The sequence below is a fragment of the Macaca fascicularis genome, chromosome 9 (assembly GCF_037993035.2).
Source record: "Macaca fascicularis isolate 582-1 chromosome 9, T2T-MFA8v1.1".
Lineage (NCBI taxonomy): Eukaryota > Metazoa > Chordata > Mammalia > Primates > Cercopithecidae > Macaca > Macaca fascicularis.
The window spans coordinates 124,000,734-124,023,337 of NC_088383.1; the positions used below are offsets into that span (position 1 = coordinate 124,000,734).

Consider the following 22,604-nt stretch of genomic DNA (forward strand, 5'->3'; position numbering starts at 1 on the left):
CAAGAAATAGAAGATTTCTAGAAACCACACTTGTGCCCTATCTGTCATTACCCTGTCCTCCTTTTGCAAAGATAACTACTATTCTAGCGTCCAACACTATGGAGATGGTTTTAAAACTAAGGCATAGTTTTGCCTGTTTTTGAATTTAGTATAAATAGAATTAAACACTATGTGTCCTTTTGTGTCTAAATTCTTCCACTTAGTATATTTTTGAGATCCATGTTGGTACATGTATGAGTATTTTGGACTTTTTTATTGCTATGTAATATGCCACTGTGTGAATATACTACACACATACTGTCCCAGTTTGGGCTTTGTGAATAAAGTGCTGTGTGTATTTTATACCTGCCTTTCGGTAGACATATTTCTACCGTCATTTCCCTTGGGTATATACCCAAATGGAATATAGGTCATATATTTGTGTGTGTGTGTTTGTGTGTGTGCGTGCGCATGTGTTCCTGGGTTACAGAATGGGTGTATATTTAACTGTACTGGAAATTGTCAAACAGTTGTCCAAAGTGATTGTACTTAGAACACTTTGCATTTCCACTAGCAGTGCATAAGCATTCCACTTGCTCCACATCCTTAGCTATTAATAGTGTTTTTAATTTTGGCTGTTCTGATGAGTGTGTAGTTGTATTCCATTGTGGTTTTGATTATTGATGAGATTCAGCACCTTATCAAGTGGTTTTGGCTTACTAACCATTTTCTTTTGTGTATTATCTGTCTGTTCGGGTCTCTTACCCATTTTTTATTTGTTCTTTCCCTTTTGAATTGCCTTTTTCTTATACATTTGTATGAGTTTTTGTTTTTTATTAAGCACCTTCCATTCGAGGATGTGTAGGTTCTTTATATACTCTGGATATGTTCTCTTCTTTTGGTTATGTGTGTTGCAGATATTTTCTCCTAATTTGTGGCTTGCCTTTTTCCTCTCTTATCTTTTGAAAAACACAAGTTCTTAGTTTTAATTTAGTCCAGCTTATCAGGCCTTCTCCTTTATGGTTGGTCCTTTTGGTGTCCTGTTTAAGAAAACTTTTCTGACTCTTAAAGCATGAAGATATTTTCCTACGTTCTAGAAGCTGTTACTGCTTTGCCTTTCATGTTCCCTCTGCAGTCCACCTTTTCTTCCTGCATGGATGTCCAGTTGCTTCAGCACTTTCCCAGTACTCTTGTGTTCTCTCCTTCATTACACTCAAGTACCCACTTAGGCTATTGTTTAAAAAAAAAAATCTATTTTTTTTTACATCGATCAGTTCGTTTATACTTATATGTACACCAGACTATATTAATTGCTGTAGTTTTAGACTATCTTGCTATCTGGAAGAACAAGTTCTTCCTACCTTATTTCTTACATATTTTTTTCTGTAGGTTTTTTGTTTTTTTTTTATTTTTTGAGGTGGAGTCTTGCTCTGTTGCCCAGGCTAGAGTGCAGTGGCACAATCTCAGCTCATTGCAAGCTCCGCCTCCCGGGTTCACGCCATTCTCCTGCCTCAGCCTCCTGAGTAGCTGGGACTACAGGTGCCAGCCACCATGCCTGGCTAATTTTTTGTAATTTTAGTAGAGATGGGGTTTCACCATGTTAGCCAGGATGGTCTCATCTCCTGACCTCGTGATCCGCCCACCTTGGCCTCCCAAAGTGCTGGGATCACAGACTTGAGCCACCGCACCCGGCCCTATAGGTTTTTTTTAATAGCTTTCTTATCAAAGTAAAGAAGTTGCCTTTTATTCCTAATTTGCTGAGTTCTAGTTTTTTAAAATTATTAGCAGACATTAAATTTTATCAAATATTTTTTCCTGTATCTCTTGATTTTTCTCCTTATTCACATATTAAACTAACTTTACATTTCTGGAATGAACCCAACTTAGTTGTAATGTGTTATCCTTTATATAAATCGTTGCATTTGTTTTGCTAATATTTAGTTTGGGATTTTTGCATCTGTGTTTGAGTGAGATTACCATGTATTTTTCTTTTTATGTCCTGGACTGGTTTTGATATCAAAGTTATGACGACCTCATACAAGAGTTTGGGTGGTGTTCTCATTTTTTCTATTCTCAGGGCGAATTTCTGCTGTTTTTTTCTAATGTTTGGTAGAATTTACAGGGTGACATCTGTTCTTTAGTTTTCTTTGTTAGGAAGGTTTTAAACTATGGGTTGGATTTTTTTCTACCAGCTATTGGTTATACTATTTTTTATTGCTTATATCAATATAGATAATTTTTTCTCCTAGGAATTTGTCATTTCATCTAAAATTTCAAAAATATTGGTATAAAGTTGTTTATAATAGTCCCTTATGACCTTTCTTTTATTTTGAATATCAAACTTAGAGCGAATAACTTTTCCTAAATTACCCAAGAGCAAGCTCAGCCATGATGTCCCACCACCCCAAATACATTACTGCAATTCAGTTTGAAGACCCTATTTATTTTTTAAAAACAGCTTTCTAGAAGTATAATTGGCATACAGAAATACTGTATTTAAAATATATAATTTTAAAAATTAATATATGTTCACCTTTAAAATCATAGCTATAATGAAAATAGTGAACATATTTATCATCATAAAAGTGTTATGCCCCTCTCTCCATTGTGAATTAATTTTTGAATATGATTTCAGATATAGATTCAAGGTCATTTTTTGCATATGTACATCGTTTTGTAACCATTTTTTAAAAGACTATCCTTTCTATGGTTGCCTTTGGACCTGTGTCAAAAAACGGTTGTCCATATCTGCATACTTTTATTTCGAGACTTTTAATTCTATTCCATTGATGTATTTAGTTTTCAAACCACCACCACACTGTCTTGATTATTGTAGCTTTGTAAGTCTTTAAATTAAGGAGTATTAGCCCTCCAACTTGTTCTTTTTCAAAGTTGCTTTCTTGGTCCTTTGCATTACCATATGGATTTTTGAATCAGCTTGTCAATTTTTATACACACACACCCAAAGCCTGCTGGCAGTTTGAGATTGTTTTGAAGCTATAGATCAATTTCAGAAGAATTGACATCTAAACAATATTGAGTCTTCTGACCCATGAAATAAGATACCTCTCTTCATTTATTTAGGTCTTTTATAGCCATAGTTTTGTAGTTTTCAGTATCAGATCTTTACATCCTTTGTTTATGAAATCTCTGAGTACCTCAAATTCTGAAGTTTCAGTTTCTAGTAGTTCATTGGTAGTATATAGAAATGGAATTGATTTTTGTAGATTGATCTTGTGTTTTTCAACCTTGCTAAACTCACTTATTTGTTCTAGTTGTTTTTTGTATAGATTTTATATTAGAATGGCTCTAAAGTAGACTTTTTTCCCAGTCTAGATTAGCTCTGCTCCTAAAGCATGACTTTTCTGGGATGTCTGTCAAATGACCTGTGCATTCAGCAAAGTTTCTTCATTCTGGATGGTTAAAATTAAAACATCCCCCAGCCTTGCAAGAACTTTGGTAGTACTTCTTTAGTTAATTTTGTAGAGACTCTGTATATATGTATGTACAGCTTAGAATTTAGTCAGAGTATCAAGGGGGCCTTCATAGACATTTCTTTCTCTGTGTATTTTCCTCAAATTCCAGCTGCCATTACTTCCTCAGATTCTGATCTCTGTTCAGTGAGATCACTGTGCTTTGACTATCCCCCTGTCTGTCCCACAGTTAAGAAAGCACCTCCAGACAAAAGCAAGTGATCATGGGACTTGCTTTGTTTCTCTTTCCTCAGGGATTACGGTCCTTGCTGCCTGTTGTCTGTCTAGAAATTGTTGCTTAATATATTTTGTCCTGTTTAACAGCTGTTTATGGTGGCAAGATTTATCCAGTCACAGTTACTCTATCATAGTCAAATACGGTTTTTAACTCAATCATATTGGTTTTAGCTCTATAGTCCAGTTAAGTCTCAACTATCATGTTGTGAGTTCACTGGAAGAGTAAAATTTTAAGGAAATAATGATGTATAACATGATCTTGTATATATTCATTTTATGAAAATGATTTTAAAAAGTTAATTTCAAATGAATGCTGTCACTTTGATGGCTTATTAATTTACTAAACAAAAAATAACTACCTACAACACTTGTACCTCTTTTACCAAATATATTTATTCTGCCTAGTTATTGGATATATTTACTGTGGACATTTTATTCTGTTTCTTTTTAAATACTTTGGAAGTAGAGTCTTTGTACTTATGTCATAAGAACAATTATTATTATTTCGATTGGACTTATATCATGTTTTAGATATAGCCAGTTTGTACTACATACTCATGTACCACAAGCTTAGATTTTATTATAAGATAACTTGCTGTGTAGGCTGCCTAGTAATTCAAACATCAGATGGATGATTGGCCTAGGTGACTTTCAAATGCCCTTCAGCCTTGAGATTCTATTATTCTTCAGCAAATTAAATTCAGCAGATGTCCTGAGTGCCATTTTAATAGTGTATGCTATATAAGAAAAATTATCTTTGTCTTTGAGAAGCTTAGAATTTCATTGGTGAGATAATACCTACGTGTGTGTATGTGTGTGTGTGTAGAAATAGAGTATGTAGAAAGAAGAGAGAATAAATGTAGAAAGAGAGAATAGTTAAAAATTATGTATGATTAATTATAGAGTGAATAGCACAAACCACAGATGCTTGACATGTTCAGTCAGAGAAAGAGACAATGTGGCAGAAGTAGAATGAGAAAGAACACATCTTGTCATCATGTGTGTGGTGACATCAGCAAAAGAGGGCCACCAAAGCAGCACAAAGGAGTACACAGTTGCAGGAGTGTCAGTAAAGAGACCAGCTTAGCAGAAGTAGAAGGTTGTTTGGCCTTGTCTTAAAAAATATGTGGCTAAGTTGTGAACTATTGCAATTTTGTCAGCAGTGGCATTTCCTTCAGCAAGTGCCAGCTCGGTGACAGCATTGGCTGTCTAGATCTGGAAATCTTACATTTGTATAACTAAGGTTCCACTAGTAATAATGTCTTAATGTTGCCATAGACCAAAATTTTTTCATAGAAAAATCCTCATCTGTATCATGAGATCATATCTGAGAAACAGTATGAACAGATCAGCTATCTGAGGTCTGCCTTTTTGGAGCTGCTAGGTGCTAGAGAAATTCTTTTGAGTTTTATAGCTCTTCTGTCTGTTTGAGTCTAGTAGATTCTAGTCTTTTGTTTGTGTTTAGCTTTTAAGGGTCAAGGTCATACTGAGGTTAAAACTGTCTTGCTGGGTTGATATTAAAATCTGGACATAGTATTCCATGCTGACTTTTAATTCTGGTATTGGAAGAGTAATTCAAAGCATACTCGTTTTTATTTAATATTGTTCAAATAAAATCAAATTTAATACACGTATACCAGAATAAAAAATTTAGATAAATTTTCTACAAAATGGTAAAAGCACTGAAATTTCTTACCACTGGGTGTGAACTAAACAGATAATAGAATACTTCTGTGATTTAGTTTATTACTAAATACGAAATATGTATGAAGACATCTTTGAGTATGAAAATTCTGAATTTCAATGTATCATAGGTTTTAGTTTTTAAAATTATAGAACTGTACTTTTTGTCTTTTTTTTTTTTTTTCTTTTTTTAAGTATGGAACACGGTCAGGTACAGTGGCTCATGCCTGTAATCCCAGAACTTTGGGAGGCTGAGGCAGGAGGACCACCTGACACCTGAGGTCAGGAGTTTGAGACCAGCCTGGCCAACATGGTGAAAACCAGACTCTACTAAAAAATACAAAAAGTAGTAATGTGTGGTGGCACACGCCTGTAATCCCAGCTACCTGGGAGGCTGAGGCATGAGAATCGCTTGAACCCAGGAGGCAGAGGTTGCAGTGAGCCAAGGTCACACCACTGCACTCCAGCCTGGGCAACAGATTAAGACCTGTCTCAAAAAAAACAAAAAAAAGATAAATAAAAATAAAATATGTAAAATATGGAACACTTCACTAATTTGCATGTCACCCTTGCTCAGGGGCCATGCTAGAACTCTGCTTTAATATTGCATCATTTTGTTTGAAGCAATACCAAACAAAAGCTGAAAACATGACTAAGTAAAAGATATTAAAAGCTTTATGTGTATGTCTTCATTCACATTTTCTAAAATCATTGTTTAAAAAATGCTTGTTTAGTAAGCATGCTAAAATCCTTGCTTATGTGTGTTCTTTTTTTGCACTGGCTTATTTTTGAGGCTGGCTGTGAGTGTTCATGTAAAACGAGAGAAATTCCAACAATAGAGAAGGGGGAGGTTGGGGGGGACAGATAAATGCAATTTTACTTGACAACAGAGTTGAATGTGAGTGTGTAAAATTTCTGCCATAACATAAAACAGATTTGAAATCTTACCAGGTAAAACTTAAAATGTGGATAATGCCTGTTAATGTTAAGTACCACATTAAGTTATTTACAATATTTGATCCCTAGAGAAACTTAGAAAAGAACTTACAGGGATTATTTTGCTGCTTGTATTCTGATCACTTCATTATTAATTACTGCAGGATCATTTCTATAGCTAATGTGGGATTTTCCTCAGATCTTCTTAAGGCCATAGTCAGAACCAACTGAGATTATATATATAAGATGATTGCATTATTTTTATTGGAGAAAAATGGAAACAAATGAAATTGTTTTAATAGAGAATATAAGACTTTCTCCCTCTTTTATCTCATTAATGTATATTTTATTCTTCTTAACAAGGTAGAATTTTGGCTATAAAACATACACCGTAATACATGCTTTTTTGGAAAAAATTGTAAATGAATTTTCAGGGCTGTTGGTGCTATGAATGTAGTACATGTACTTCTGTGGTTGTTTTAGTGTCTTTTTTGTTGATTTTTGGCAGATAAAATAACACAAGAAGATATTGAAGGCATTCTACAGAAATTTACTGGGAATATAATGCAAGTTCCCCCACTGTAAGTTCAATTAGTAAATTTGGAAAAATGTTTTCTTTTCCAATGGGTAACATGACTCTAGTTAAAATACACGAGTTTCCTCTTAGCATATGGCAAGGCAGGTTTTAAATCTGATGTGCCAAATGTTCAAGTAAAGGTGAGACAGGATGTGGAGCTTTTAACACTCTCTAAGAGGGAGTGGAGTGTGGTCTCCTTTGTTTCTGAGTGTGGCCACAACCTGGCATCTGTCCTATTACAGTATTTATTGGCTTTTCTGATTCTATCCACAGACATCAGGGCAGTTCTAGAGCCCAGAGATGTCTCTTTTCCTAGAACTGTTGTGGAGGGACCAGTCCAGTCTGGAAGGGAAGTCAGAGCTGTGAGTCGGAGTCCTAATGTGCACTGCATGTCAGGTGCTGAGACCATTCCTATTGGGCACAATCTTTTGCTTCACTGTTCTCTGCAACCAGCGAAACCGATGAGAGTTACAACTTACTAAAAATATAAGTAGATTGCTTTACTGCTTGTCTTAGTTTGTTTGGGCTGCAGTAACAAAAATAACATAAACTGGGTAGCTTATAAACAACAGAAATTTATTTCTCACTGTTCTGGAGGGTGGGAAGTCCAAGATTACAGTGCAGTAGGCTCAGTTTCTGGTGAAGGCCTGAGATGCCTTCCCAGATGGCACCTTCTTACCGTATCCTCCCATGGTAGAAGGGGCAAGGCAGCTCTCTGGAGCCTCCTTTATAAGCATACTAATTTCTTTCATGAGGGCTGCACCCTGTGACCTAGTTACCTCCCAGAAGCCTCCACCTCCTAATATTATCACCTTGGGGGTTAGGATTTCAGCATATAAATTTGGAGGTTTGGCATTCAGATCATAATACCATGTAGCCATATTTTCATCCACATTACCATTTCAAGCAAATTGCCTTTTTTAAAAAAATGGCTGAATTGGTTAAAGGATATGTCAGGATAAGTTTCTGACTTTTTTTTAGATTTTAGTATTTATTTTGTATTTAAAAGCTTGGGTTTTTTTAAGGAACATTGAAATATCTCTGAGGAGATGCTTTTTCATGATTTTTGCCTCAAATATAAAAATTTAAAAATTTTGGCAAGATCTGCATAAACATAATTTTGGATCATTGTTAAAATAAATTAAACTTATTTATATTTATGTGTAAGATTGTTTTAGTATTTTCTATGATTATTGCAAGGATTTTGTTTTCTAGTAAAATTTCATCATGAAAAACTAAGGTACGCTAAGTAGATTATTTGCTTATTACCTTCTTAGAAATGTTTTGGTAACTTATATAAAAATGAATATTATAGTACAGATTGTTTCAAGGAAATATAGCTGAGAGTATTATGACCAGAGTCTACTAAATTCCTTGTGCCTTTAACACAGAATGAGGACTTGTAAGGACAAGACATGAATAGATCATCTCCAGAAAAATGATTAAAGAATAAAATTGGTAACACTGCTTATTGTGTGCCAGAATGAGGTTATATCAGCCTTAGAAATATTTAGAAACTCTATCCATGACAGCATTATGGAGTAGGTTAGAATTAAAAATTCATTCATTTTTCAGAAGGATTTTCATTGTCAAGCACTGCCAGTCATCCTTCCTTTCCATGCCAAATCTGGAATTATAATCTCTCAATCTTTCCAAATCCCTCTCAATTCTTGCTCTCCTTTCGTTTCCTTTCTCCTTCTCTCATCTCACAAGCTATTCTGCATTAAAGAAAGATGGACAGAGACTTTCGACTTTGATGAAGAGAGGTGAAGTTGTAGAAGCAAAACCTGCCAGGCCAGTGACAGTGTACAGTATCTCCCTTCAAAAATTCCAGCCACCATTTTTCACATTAGGTAAGATGGAGAAATTAGAAATCATTTGTATTTACATGTACTTTTGATTTGTATTTGGCTACTTTTGTGTCATTTTAATAGATCTGTAGGATGTTGGAGATTTTTTAAAATTTGAATTTAAGGAAAGTTAGGATTTCTTCATACTTTTTTGGTAACACATTTAATGAGACACCTGTAGCTATATGGAGGTTGAGAAATGCCTTTCTAACTAGGCTGACTGTTTCATGTATTGTACTATGTTATCTTACTAGAAAGTTGAAAGTAACATACTTTAGATCTCTATAGAGAAGAGTAGGTAAGGAGTATATACTTTTTAAATTTTAGTTTTTATTATCTTTTGGATGCTTTTCCTTGGCTAGTACCCCATACATTCAGTTTTAGAATTGACATTAGTTTTCCATTGAAAACAAAGCATTTTTAGTTTTTGGACAAGAAACCCCTCACCCCCTTCTTCACCACCTATAACTTATTAAAGATCCTGCAAATATGGAAAAAACGGGTAAGTCAGAAATGTATTCTTGAATACATAGTCACATTTTAAATTCAAGTTATGAATTTTAATTTCTTTTTTTTTTTTTTTTTTTTTGAGACGGAGTCTCGCTCTGTCGCCCAGGCTGGAGTGCAGTGGCCAGATCTCAGCTCACTGCAAGCTCCGCCTCCCGGGTTCCCGCCATTCTCCTGCCTCAGCCTCCCGAGTAGCTGGGACCACAGGCGCCGCCACCTCGCCCGGCTAATTTTTTGTGTTTTTTAGTAGAGACGGGGTTTCGCCGTGTTAGCCAGGATGGTCTCGATCTCCTGACCTTGTGATCCGCCCGTCTCGGCCTCCCAAAGTGCTGGGATTACAGGCTTGAGCCACCGCGCCCGGCCAAATTTTAATTTCTAATACATATTTGAAATAAATGTAAACACTAAAAAGTTCATTTCTGTTGTTTGGAAATTTTATGATCTGGCTGCAGAAAGTTGTTAACATGTAAGATCTGTGAAGAATCCAAAGCTGTAGTTCTTAATCCTCAGACTCCTTTAAATTGGGCCTACCCTTAATTTCACAGTGGATTGAATAGAATTCCTTTTAAAAATAATGTCCCCAAATCTTTTAATCTAAACTGTATTGCTTTTTTTGATGGGCACTATTGTTTTATCTGTGTTATGTTTCTGCAGGATATGGTTTTGTATCATTAGAAAAAAAAGTCACTTTGTCTCTTCAAGTTCCTGCTTCTAAAATATTTGACAGATAATGAAAAAAACACGCTTAAAAAGGTTGTGCTCCATTCCATGAAAATGAAGCAGCTGGTTTGGCAGAGTAGATATTCTCTATGAAAGCAAGAAAAACTCAGGTTTTTCAGATTGCATTTAAGTCAGAAATACTTTATTGACTAGGGAGAGCGTAACAGGCCAAAAGAGCTATCTTTTCACTCAAGCCAAATATCATGCAAGAATGCTAGCACACCTGCATTTCATCCCAGTGCCCACTTTTAATCTCAGCAGTGGCCCCCAACCATGAGCTGACTGAAGAAAGCGGGGGGTGATTAAAATCCCCAGGTGGTGAGTTTTGATTAATTCTCCCAAATGACTTTATTTGTACCAGTAAGACTTGAAGCAGCTAGAATGTAGTCATTTTGTGTGGAAATGTGGCAGCTCTTTTCAGGAAGTCTTGCTGATGAATAAAAATAACGGAGAGCCCTGTTCTTAACCAATAAACTTGTGTTAAGAAGATATTTAGATTTACATTCAGTTCTGGGACATTGTATAATTTTAAGTTGTTTTATGATTTCTTCAGGAGTATTTCCAAGAGAACATTTAAATAAACTGAGTTCTTCATGTGTAGTGCAGTACCCCAAACATAATTCTTGTCACTGTGAAAAGGGGTTTTTGGTTGGTTGGTTGGTTGTATTCTTTTTGAATGTACAAATCAGAAAATATTTTAAAAATCTACAGCTCATGATGGCAAAGCTACCATTTCTAACCGTTTACAACCTATTAAATGAACAAGGCATACAAATCTGAAAATATTTTTAAAAATCTACAGCTCATGATAGCAAAGCTGAGATTTCTAACTATTTAAAACCTATTAAATGAACAAGGCTGAAGTATTAAAGTGGTATGACTTGCCAGTTAATTTAAAATGTGTTCATGAGTTTCTGCTGTTTGCTTTCTCCACACTCTGACTTTTCAATCTCACAAACACATATGCTACTGGATGAATAATTTATGTTTTAGTGCATAAATATTTTATCACTCAATTGTTTGCATAGTGCATTTTTACATTTGTTTAGGGGCATCATTTCTATGTAAAGTGGATTTCATAGGAGGTTAGCAATTTACTATGTCACTGTTAACATTCCAGATGTTGAATGTGGAGGAGGTTTTTATATCAGAAGCTTGGTCAGTGACATTGGAAAAGGTAAGCATAAAAATGAATTATGAATTATCATTTAGAGAGCAATACTCCTTTTCAATGGGAAGAGGGAATTTTCCGTTTTTCTTATTTCTGAATACTGGCCTTAGGAACTGAACTCTTGCTGCCTTCAGCTTTAAAAGCATTGTAGGTTTCTGGCTTGCAATTATCAGCCTCAGCAGCTGCAGTGAAATGCTTGTAATGGGAAAGAAGAGAAACAGAGAACAGAAAATGAAGACAGGAATAATGAACTTAGGGCCAACATCTTTTCAAGTACAAAAGATTTTAACTCAAACTAGGGATAGGGAAAAAAAAAGATTTAACCTTCTAAAAGTTATTTTCAAATTGTTTTGAACTGGAAGCCGCAGTCTTTATAAACAGCCAGAAGGTTTCGGTTCTGGCTGTGCCATTTACTGGCAGCTGTTGCACTGGACAGGTCATACGATCTCATCTGTGAAGTGAGGGTAATCTTCATGGGGCTGCTGCATGAATTAAATAACAGAAACGTGTGCAAGTTCTTTGTTGATTTTAAAGCAGCTTATAAGGTGGATTATTAAGTATTATTTTGCTACTTAATCATTTCTTTATCTCAGGGCTCTTGGTTCTTAGATTATTATACTCGTGCTTTTAGGTGATTTTGAGAGATTTGAATTGAGTACGGTCATTTGAACAATTATAGACTATGAAATACTGAATCAATTATCTTCTGGATTTTTTCTCCACCTTTTGTTGCCATAGAACTGTCTTCCTGTGCCAATGTGCTAGAGCTGACCCGAACCAAACAGGGACCATTTACGCTAGAAGAACATGCCCTTCCTGAAGACAAATGGACAATTGATGACATTGCACAGTCTCTTGAGCATTGCTCATCTCTTTTCCCAGCAGAGCTGGCACTTAAAAAATCAAAACCTGAGAAGTCTAATGAACAGGTTTTGAGCTGTGAATATATAACTCTAAATGAGCCAAAGGGAGAAGATGATGTAATTAAGACGTGTTGAGATTGACCTGGGAATATCATCATTTTCTAGTTGACATTTGAATCCTGTGTGCAGATGCAGAATGACAAGCTACATTCAAAAGACAAACAATATTTCTAACTTTTCTTTTTTTGCATGAAGAAAAACGTCCATCATTTACAGTTTCAATAGCATATAATTTATTTGCTATGCATTATAAATGGCCTTGCAGTTGCTCAGTTGTTTGCTGTGTTGTGGAATGTGCTTTTTTTTTTTTTTTTTTTTTTTTTGAGACAGAGTCTCGCTTAGTCGCCCAGGCTGGAGTGCAATGGCGCGATCTCGGCTCACTGCAAGCTCCGCCTCCCGGGTTCACGCCATTCTCCTGCCTCAGCCTCCCGAGTAGCTGGGACTACAGGCGCCCGCCGCCTCGCCCGGCTAATTTTTTGCATTTTTAGTAGAGACGGGGTTTCACCGTGTTAGCCAGGATGGTCTCGATCTCCTGACCTCGTGATCCGCCCGCCTCGGCCTCCCAAAGTGCAGGGATTACAGGCGTGAGCCACCGCGCCCGGCTGTGGAATGTTCTTTTAGGATTTTTTGTATTGTGAAAATATGAATATGATTAGATTCAGAAAAATTAACTTTCTGAATTTGATCTGTCTTGTGTCTTGTGAAAAAGTTGAACAAGTTTCTAATCAAAGAAAAAATGTGTGAGCTCCATGTTTCTTTAGTTTCACAAAAATGAACATAATTTAGTGTTATTTTTACTTTATTTAGGCTTCCTGGTGGCTTCATTTTAATGAAATTCTTTAAGTTGTTTAAAGTGGCCATTATTGATCTCTTTCTTGTGTTTTAGAGAGTTTATTATTAAAAACATTTCTTTGATAAAATGGCCATCATCTAGTAATACCTGTGTTAGTTTAGATCTTGGAAATGAATAAACTTTGATAATATTTGTAAATGAACCAAATTATTACTGCTACTACTAACAGGATGTAAGTAGAAGACTAATAATTGAAGTCACCTTCCTACCTTTAGAGCAGAAGACAGCTCCTATAGTTTTGTATTTTGGCAGCTATGAGATATGTTCATGGTAATTTCAACGTGGTTAAGCACTTTGTACCAAGTTATTAAGTAACATCATTTTTAAAATGTAAAGAATGTGTCTTCAACTAAAAACTTTATTCTTTAGTATTTATTTAAATCTCTCTATAGGGCGTTATCCCGATGACATTGTTTCTTTTGTTTGCTCTTTCCAGAGATATAAATAGATGCTGAGATGGCTGCCCTGCATTTCCAGCTAATCTCTTCTGCTCTAAATATTTAAAAACAGTTCTTCTCAAACATTTTCATTCAGATAGCTTTCTGAAAGTTCCCTATCCCTCTTTACCATAATTTTTTAAATGCAGCCATATTATAATAGTAAACTTCATATATAATGAGTGCTTCATATTTTTGTTGTGGGAAAGCAATATATTATGCAGCCAGTCTGTGGAAACATTAAATCCCTCTTCCTTTACTCAAATACGGTTTCAAAAGGAAGACTCATGAGAAATTTCATAAAATACAAGTTTTTAGATGTTTATGCTTTTTCTTTTTAAAGGTGTTTTTCTACTTTGTCATCTCTAACTCTGAAATTTAAAATATGTAAACTAAAGTAGTTTTATTTGTGCTTAACCCAATTTAAACTCAATGTAAAATATTATATATGCATCAGTACAGCATTTTCAGCATATTGGCAACATATTTTAAATGAAAACATTAAAACAATTCTTAGTATAAGACAAAATTGTAAGGAAAAAGAATGTTAATACCATGATGCATTAACATGACATACCAAACACACAATGTCATAAAATGAAAATGTGCAGTTTTAAAACTGTTCATATCCGGTGCCCCACAGTGTGTGTCAACCAAAGGTGGCAGTGGCTGCGCCTGCCTGTTGGAATGGTACAGGTTACAGTATGTCCTCTTCCATTGCAAGTTAAAGTCCAAATAGAAAAATACTTAGGTTTTAGAACACATCGGAGGTATTTCTGCTGTATTTTTCAACTTAAAAATTGACACATAGAGTTTACTAATAGAGGGAGTAGAGATTGTTGACAATTTTTTAAAAATGATAGTCACCCTTTTTCTTTTATATTTAAAACTGAAGGAAATTTTGCCAAATGGGAAAATTACTGTTATCTCTACCATCTTAATGTAGTAACTTTAGAATTTAAATTTTTATATTACTGTTTTCCTTTTTGTTGTTCACATAGTCTTAAGGCACCTACACTTTTAAATTGACTTTTTCATTTGATATTATCTATATGTATTTAGTTGTGATAATGATTATTTTAATTATATTACTTCATACTCTTATTTATCTATTGCTGAATACTTAAGTAGTTTTAAATTTGATTATGATAAATTCCTGGGAGGGGGATTATTTAGTGAAATAATATGAAGAACTTTATGACTTATGTTTGCCTTATTGCATTCCCAAAGAGTTGTAACATTTTACAGTGTTACCATTTGAGTAGGGGTTTTATATGTTGTTTCTAATTTAGTAAATATAGGAGAGAAATCAAAGTTTTTCTGATTTGCTTTTATGTGATTTATATGTATACTTTGTTCATTTATATAAATATCTTAATGATTTATGTACATATTTGCATGAGTTATTTGTGTTGTAAATACTTGATAGAAGGATTTTTCATGGTCTGTTGTCCTTTTAGATTTAATTTTCATTTTTGCTAACTATAGTTTTAATTTTCATTTTTGGTAACTAAATTTGCAATTCTAATAATTCTTCCCCTTTTATCGTTGTCAGATTAATAAGTATGAAAAGTTTAAAATTTATTGAAACTTTAAAATCTTATCGCTCTTACAAGCAGTTGAAACTGATTGAGATACTCTGAAAAGTTCAAGATTCATTCATAAAACAAATTAGTTTTCCCTGATAGTCTGGTATTTAAATTCCAACTGAATTTTTTTTTTCATTTTTGTCAAAATATTCAAGAAATTTCTGTGTCTTATATTTTTCTAGGTCTAAACCTTCATGACGTAATAAAGTTGTTTTACTTGTAAGAAAACGGTAAAAGGTTTTAAAAATCTGAAAATGTTTCAACCTGGAACATACCAAATCACTTCATTTTGACACTTTAAGGTTTTTATATTTGAAAAATATTGTCTTAAAAGTTGTTAAAAGTCATAGAATTATTTTATTTATAGTCTTAAAATCCAGGACCTTTATGTAATAGAAATTTGCTCTTTGCAAATTCAAAGTTTTGAAATGCGAATAAAGGCTAAACATACTTTCCTCTACCTGTACTGACTAGGTCTTTTTTTTCTTAAATACTTGAATTAAAACAAACCATTGACTCATCATCAGAAATGATTTACTGTATTAAATAAGAGTGCTTTGTATCAGATCTTCAGTACATTTTATGTCCCCTGACCAGTTTGAAATTTGTATCAGTTACAATGAACATTTTGAGGTTCAATTAGATGGTGAATTGTTCTGTTTTAAAGAAAGTAAGTAATTTACCTTATATCATGATGTATATTATAGAAAAAGATGTAATTCAAAAGCACTGTAAAATGCTAAAACATTTAAATAGAAAAAAAGATAATAGATACGAGGTTTATGCACTGAAATGAGTATAATGGCCTTGTAGTTAAATTTAAAGAGGGATTGTCTTGAAACAATTTCTTTCTCTAAGGAATGTATGGGCAGAGCTCTAGTTTGTCCTAATTCTTCATTAAATACTATTTATTAAGCAAATTTGTTAAGGTAGTTGAATCAGCAGTGCCTTCATTTGTTAATGTGTGGGCTAAATTCTCTTTATGAACAGGCATATCTCCACATTACTGCTATAAATAGTGATACTGGTCGGAAAGTTGAAGTTGGGGGATTATTTTGCTTTTGTCATCCATAACCCTTAAAATGCAGCATATTAACTTTATTTCTATCTTTACCATTAGTCAACTTTTTGATCCTAGGTGAATCACTTAATCTGTTTGGGTCTCAGTTTCCTTATCCTTACAACAAAGGAGACAGACTAGTCCATCTCGAAGAATCTCTCCAACACTAAAATATTAGGCTTCCAAGTGTAGAGAATTAGTAATTATTTTGCTCAGGAACTCATTCCTCATGAACCTGAACTTTTATATTGATCAGTTCTGGAGAATTCCCATCCTTCATTTCTTTGGATATTGCATCTCTTCCAGCTAGTAATCCTATTTAAGTCTTTTTGTTTTATTGTATATCTAATTACTCTTTCGTATTTTCCATCTCTTTATCCCACTATGCTGCATACTGGGGAATTTCCTCCAATCTCTTTTCCAGATAATGAATGCCTTTTCCTATTTTTATTTACTGTTTAACAATCATATATTTATTCCAGTCACTCTTGTGTTTTATATTTATTTATTTATTTATTTATTTTGAAACAGAGACTCACTCTGTTGTCCAGGCTGGAGTGCAGTGGCGCAATCTCAGCTCACTGCAACCTCCACCTCCTGGGTTCAAGCGGTTCTCCTGCCTCAGCCTCCTGAGTAGCTGGGATTACAGACGTGCACTACCATGCCCAGCTAATTTTTTTATTTTTGTATTTTTAGTAGAGATGAGGTTTCACCATGTTGGCCAGGCTGGTCTTGAACTCCTGACATCATGTGATCCTCTCACCTCGGCCTCCCAAAGTTTTGGATTACAGACGTGAGTCACTGCCCTGGCCTTTTGTTTTTATTTCTACACCAGGTTTTTTTCCTCCAAAATCTGCCTCTTCTTTTTTCGTGTGTTGTCTTACTCTTTCATTAAGGTTTTAGTAAAATGTATTTTTTTTTTACTTTGGTATTTAATATACGTACAGAAAGTCACACATAACTGTATAGCTTAGTGAATTTTCACAAACCAAACATGTCTATATTCAGCAAACAAGTCAAGAAACAGAACATCACTAAGGCCTCCAGAATCCTCTACTGCTTCATCAAGATTATAGATTAGTGTTTCATGTAACAATGTAGATTAGTAATTTTGTCTGTTTTTGTGCTTCATATAAATAGAAGTATGTGATATGTATTCTTTTATGTCTGGCTTCTTTTGCACAAAGTTATATTCATGAGGTTCTTCCATATTTTGGCTGTCTTAGCTTGGGCTGCTATGACAAAATGTCATAGATTGAGTGACTTAACATACTTGTTTCTCAGAGTTTTGGAGGCTGGAAGTCTGAGATCGGGGTGTTAGTGTGTGGTTGGGTTCTTGTGAGGGCCATCTCCCTGGCTTGGAGAGGGCTACCTTCTCATTGTGTCCTCACATGGCCGAGGGAGGAAGCTTTGTCTTTCTTCCTCCTCTTAGAGGGATGCTGACCCCATCATGGTGGCTCCAACCTCATGACCTTGTCTAAATTTAATTACCTCCCAAAGGCCCCACTTCCTGTTCATTGTCATTTTTTAGTATTATTCAGTTATTACCACTATCGATCTATTTTACTGAATGATGGACACTTGGTTAGCTTTCAGTTTTGACTATTTTAAATAATACTCTATGAGCAATCTAGCACTTGTCTCCTGGTAAACATGCACACATTTCTGTTGGAATTTTTTTTTTTTTTTTTTAGACAGAGTCTCTCTCTGCTGCCCAGACTGGATGGTGCAATCTCGGCTCACTGCAACCTCTGCCTCCCAGGTTCAAGCAATTCTCATGCCTCAGTCTCCCGAGTAGCTGGAAATAAAGGCACATGCCACTACACCCAGCTAATTTTTTTGTATTTTTAGTAGAGACAGGGTTTCACCATATTGACCAGGCTGGTCTCAAACTCCTGACCTCAGGTGATCTGTCTGCCTCAGCCTCCCAAAATGCTGGGATTACAGGCGTGAGCTACCATGACCTGCCTCTGATGGATATTTCTAAGACTGGAATCTAGGTTACAGAGTATACATATGTTAAACTTTAGTAGATACTGCAAGCAGTTTTTCAAAGTTGCTGTACCACCAGTGTATGAGAATTCTGATGGTTCCACATCCTTATCACCACAAAGTATTTTACGTTTTCATCTGAACCATTTAGGCACATGTTTACTTTATCTTCTCTGATTTCTTAGAGTTTTTCTTTATGTGTATTTTTTAGTCTCATTTTCTATGTAGTCTATTAGTCTATTTAGTCTTATTGTCTATTTAGTCCTAATAGTCTCTGTTAACTCAGTTATCTGGAATTCTTAGGGAGTATGCTCTAATATTGCTTGTTGAATCTCCCCATTCTCAGCCAAGGAAGACTGTGTCCTGCCTTGTGTTCTTTGTGTTGCGAACTTGGATTATGAGTTAATTCAGTGAGACTTTATGGGAGTGTGTGTGCATGGGTTGAGAGTGTCCTTCCAGAGAGATTTTGGGATTGTTTCTGCTAGGCACACCAGAGATACTGCTGTTCCAAAAATCCTTATCGTAAATGATCATTGCAGAGGTGTTTTGTTATTGTTGTGTTGTATTTTGTTTAATTTAAAGCCTAAGTCAATAAAGAAAAGCTTCCTTGTTTTTGCCCTATGTTTGTGGTAAATTGTGTTGTAGTCTACCATTATATTAAATGTATAGTCCTTTAAGGGTGCCAGTTTTATGTCTGTGTTTGCGAGTATCACAGTTCCAAAACCTACCTCTTCATTTCCATCCCCACTTAAAATGCAAACCCTTTGGTTACAGAGAGGAGTAAATCGTGCCTCCCTTTCCCACTACCTGGATTGCTGTAGCATCAACAAGTGTGTTTATCACTCTGGTTTTCAGAGTGTTCTTTATTTTGGACCCTGGTGAATTTCCTTTTAAGTTCAATTATTTTTTAAAGGAATTTTTTTTAACGTCACATTTATAAGCAATGGAATTCACCATTTTAAGTGTATAGTTCAGGGAGCTAGCTTGAGGTTTAACTTGCTCTTTTTCTAGTTTTAAAGTAGAGGCTTAGGTCACTTCTTTTCAAACTTAAGCATTTAATGTTACCAGTTTTTCCTTGAGCACTGCTTTAGCTGCATCTCATAAGTTACAATAAGTTGTCATTCAATTTAAAATAATTTCCATTATGATATTTCACTTTACCTATTACTTAGAAGTATATCATTTACTTTTTGAATATTAGAGGATTTTCTATATAAAATTCTCTGGTTGATGTTTAATTTCATTACAGTGAGAGAATATAAAATACATGAACATAAAATACATGATTTCCATTCTTATAAATTTGTTATGTCTGGGTCTTAATTTATTATTTAATCTGATAATCTCAATCTTCTCATTGGAATGTTTAGGCCGTTTACATTTAATGTAATTATAGACATGGTTTGATTTGCTATACCATCTTTTCATTTGTTTTATATGTGAGCCATCTTTTCATTGTTCTTTTTTCATCTTTGACCATTTTCTTTAGTACTGAATACTTTTTTTGTATTTCATTATATCTATTGGCTTTTTAGTTATACCTCTTAAAATTTTTTTCTGTTTTATATAGGATTTATAATATACATATTTAACTTATCACAGATTACCTTCAAACAGTATTTTACAACCTCATGTGTAATGTAGAAACCTTACAATAGTATATTTTCATTTCTGTCTCCTAATTTTTATGCTATTGTTTTTATACATATAATTTTACATGTTAGAAATCCTATAATATATTGGTTTGTTGTTATTTGTTTTTACCTTACTGCTGTTGGCTGGGATCAGCAAACATTTTCTGTAAAGGGATAGCTAGTACAGGCATACCTTGGAGATATTGTGGGTTTGGTTGCAGACCACCACAAAAATACAAATATGCAAGAAGTGGATATCACAATAAAGTGAGTCACACAAGTCTTTTGGCTTCCCAGTGCATATAAAAGTTTTGCTTATACGACACTGTAGTCTATTATATAAAGTGTTCAATAGTGTTATGTCTTAAAAAAAAGTACCTTAATTTTAAAATGCTTTATTACTAAAAAATGCTAATGGTCATTTGAGCATTCAGTGAGTCATAATCTTTTTGCTGGTGGAAGGTCTTTTCTTACTGATGACTGATCGGGAGTCAGGTGCTTACGCTTACGGTGGCTGTGGCAGTTTCTTAAAACAACAGTGAAGATTGCAACATCAGTTGACTCTTCCTTTCATGAAAGATTTCTCTATAGTGTGTGATGCTTTTTGATAGTATTTTATGCACAGTAGAACTTCTTTGAAAATTGGAGTCAGTCCTTTCAAACCCTGCTCTGCTTTAACAACCTAAGTTTATATAATATTCTAAGTCCATTGTTGTCATTTCAACAATTTTCACAGTGTCTTAAGAGCAGTAGATTCCATCTCATTTCTTGAGATGGAATCTTTGCTCATCCATAAGAAGAAATTCCTCATCTGTTCAAGTTTTATCATGAGATTACAGCAATACAGTCATGTCTTCAGGCCTCACTTCACTTTTAATTCTAGTTCTCTTGCTATTTCTACAACATCTGTGGTTCCTTCCTCCATTGAAGTCTTGAACCTCTCCAAGTCATCCATGAGGGTTGGAGTCAACTTCTTTCAAATTCCTGTTAATATTTATATTTTGACCTCCCACGAATCATGAATGTTCTTAATGGCACCTAGAATGGTGAATTCTTTCCAAAAGGGTTTCAATTTACTTAGTCCAGATCCATCCATCCAGAGGACCCACTTTCGATGCCAGTTATAGCCTTATGAAATGTATTTCTTCAGTAATAAGGCTTGAAAGTTGAAATTACTCCTTGATCCATTTTCTGCAAAATAGATGTTGTGTTAGCAGGCATGAAAGCAACATTAATCTTTTTGTACATGTCCATCAGAGCTCTTGGGTGACCAGGTGTATTGCCAGTGAGCAGTAATACTTTGAAAGGAATTATTTTTCTTAGCAGTAAGTCTCAACAATGGGCTTAAAATATTTGGTCCACCATTCTGTAAACAGATGTGCTGTCATCTAAACTTTGTAGTTTCATTTATAGAGCACAGGCAGAGTAGATGTAGCATAATTCTTAAGGGACTTAGGATCCTTTTTCAGAATGGTAAATGAACACTGGCATCAATTTAAATCACTGGCTGTATTAGCCCCCAACAAGAGAGTCAGCCTATTTTTTGAAGCTTTGAAGCCAGGCATTGACTTCTCCTCTCCGGTTACAAAACTCCTAGATGGCATCTTCTTCCAATATAAGGCTGTTTCATCTACATTGAAAATCTGTTGTTTAGTGTAGCCACCTTCATCAATGATACTATCTAGATCTCTTGGATAACTTGTGCAGCTTCTACATCAGCATTTGCTACTTCACCTTGTACTCTTGTGTAATGGAGTGGCATCTTTCCTCGTACCTCATGAACCAACCTCTGCTAGCTTCCAGCTTTTCTTCTGTAGTTTCCTTGCCTCTCTCAGCCTTCATAGAATTGAGGATAGTTAGGGACTTGCTTTGAATTAGACATTGGCTTCAGGGAATGTTGTGGCTGGTTCGATCTTCTATCCAGACCACTAAAACTTTATCCATATCAGCAATACGGCTGTTTTACTTTGTTATTATTTGTGTGTTCACTGGAGTAGCACTTTTAATTTGCTTCAAGATATATTTCTTTGCATTCACAACTTGGCTGACTGGTGCAAGAGGCCTAGCTTTCAGACTACTTTGGCTTTTGACATGCCTTCCTCACTAAGCTTAATCATTTCTAGCTTTCAATTTAAAATGAGAGATGTAGGCCAGGCACAGTGGCATACGCCTATAATTCCAACACATTAAGAGGCCAAGGCAGGAGGATTGCTTGAACCCAGGAGGTGGAGGTTGTAGAGATCACGCCACTACACTCTATCCTGGATGACAGAGAAAGACCCTATCTCAAAATAAAATGAGAGATGTACTTCTTTTTGTTTGAGCACATAGAAGCCATAGTACAGTTATTAATTGGCCTAATTTCAATACTGTCGTGTCTCAGAATAGGGAGATCTGAGGAGAGGGAGAGAGGTGGTGGAATGACTGGTCAGTGGAGCAGTCAGAACACACATAACACTAATAAATTGCTGTCTTATATAGGTGTGGTTTTTGATGCCCCCAAACAATTACAATAGTTACAGCAAATATCACTGATCACAGATCACCATAACAGACATAATAATCATGGGAGAAAGTTTGAAATAGTTTGAGAATTAGCAAAGTGTGACACGGAAACAAAGTGAGCACATGCTGTTGGAAAAAATTGGTGTTGATAGACTTACTCCATGCAAGTTTGCCATATGCCTTCAATTTATAAAAAACACAGTATCTAGGAAGTTCAGTCAAGTGAAGTGCAATAAGATGAGGTATGCCTGTAAATATTTTAGGCTTTTCAGACCATAGGGTTTCTGTTGCAACTGCTCACCTCTGTCATTATAGCATGAAAGCAGCCATAGAAAATACACATAAATGAGGACTGTAATCCCAACACTTTGGGAGCCTGAGGTGGATGGATCACTTGAATTCAGGAATTCAAGACCAGCTTGGCCAGCATGGCAAAACCCCGTCTCTACTAAAAATACAAAAATTAGCCAGGTATGGT

The 22,604-nt window shown here is 35.1% G+C and overlaps 1 protein-coding gene and 1 non-coding gene across 3 annotated transcripts in view; one reads left to right on the forward strand and one right to left on the reverse strand.

The window, feature by feature from the left end:
- Positions 1 to 15,395, forward strand: part of TRUB1 (TruB pseudouridine synthase family member 1) — a 41,079-nt gene extending 25,684 nt beyond the window's left edge. Inside the window, exons 5-8 of one of the 2 annotated variants that reach the window (XM_005566512.5) lie at positions 6,817 to 6,889; positions 8,599 to 8,738; positions 11,083 to 11,139; positions 11,872 to 15,395. In XM_005566512.5, the coding sequence (XP_005566569.3) occupies positions 6,817 to 6,889; positions 8,599 to 8,738; positions 11,083 to 11,139; positions 11,872 to 12,131 (530 nt within the window). In that variant the 3' untranslated portion in view covers positions 12,132 to 15,395. Of the gene's footprint in view, positions 1 to 6,816; positions 6,890 to 7,158; positions 8,341 to 8,598; positions 8,739 to 11,082; positions 11,140 to 11,871 lie in introns of those variants that run through there. The other variant, XM_074002846.1, reaches the window with a different exon arrangement.
- On the reverse strand, positions 5,905 to 6,012 carry LOC123566976 (U6 spliceosomal RNA). The gene has a single exon (XR_006689689.2). It is a non-coding gene; the product is annotated as a U6 spliceosomal RNA (small nuclear RNA).
- Positions 15,396 to 22,604: the final 7,209 nt, after the last annotated feature.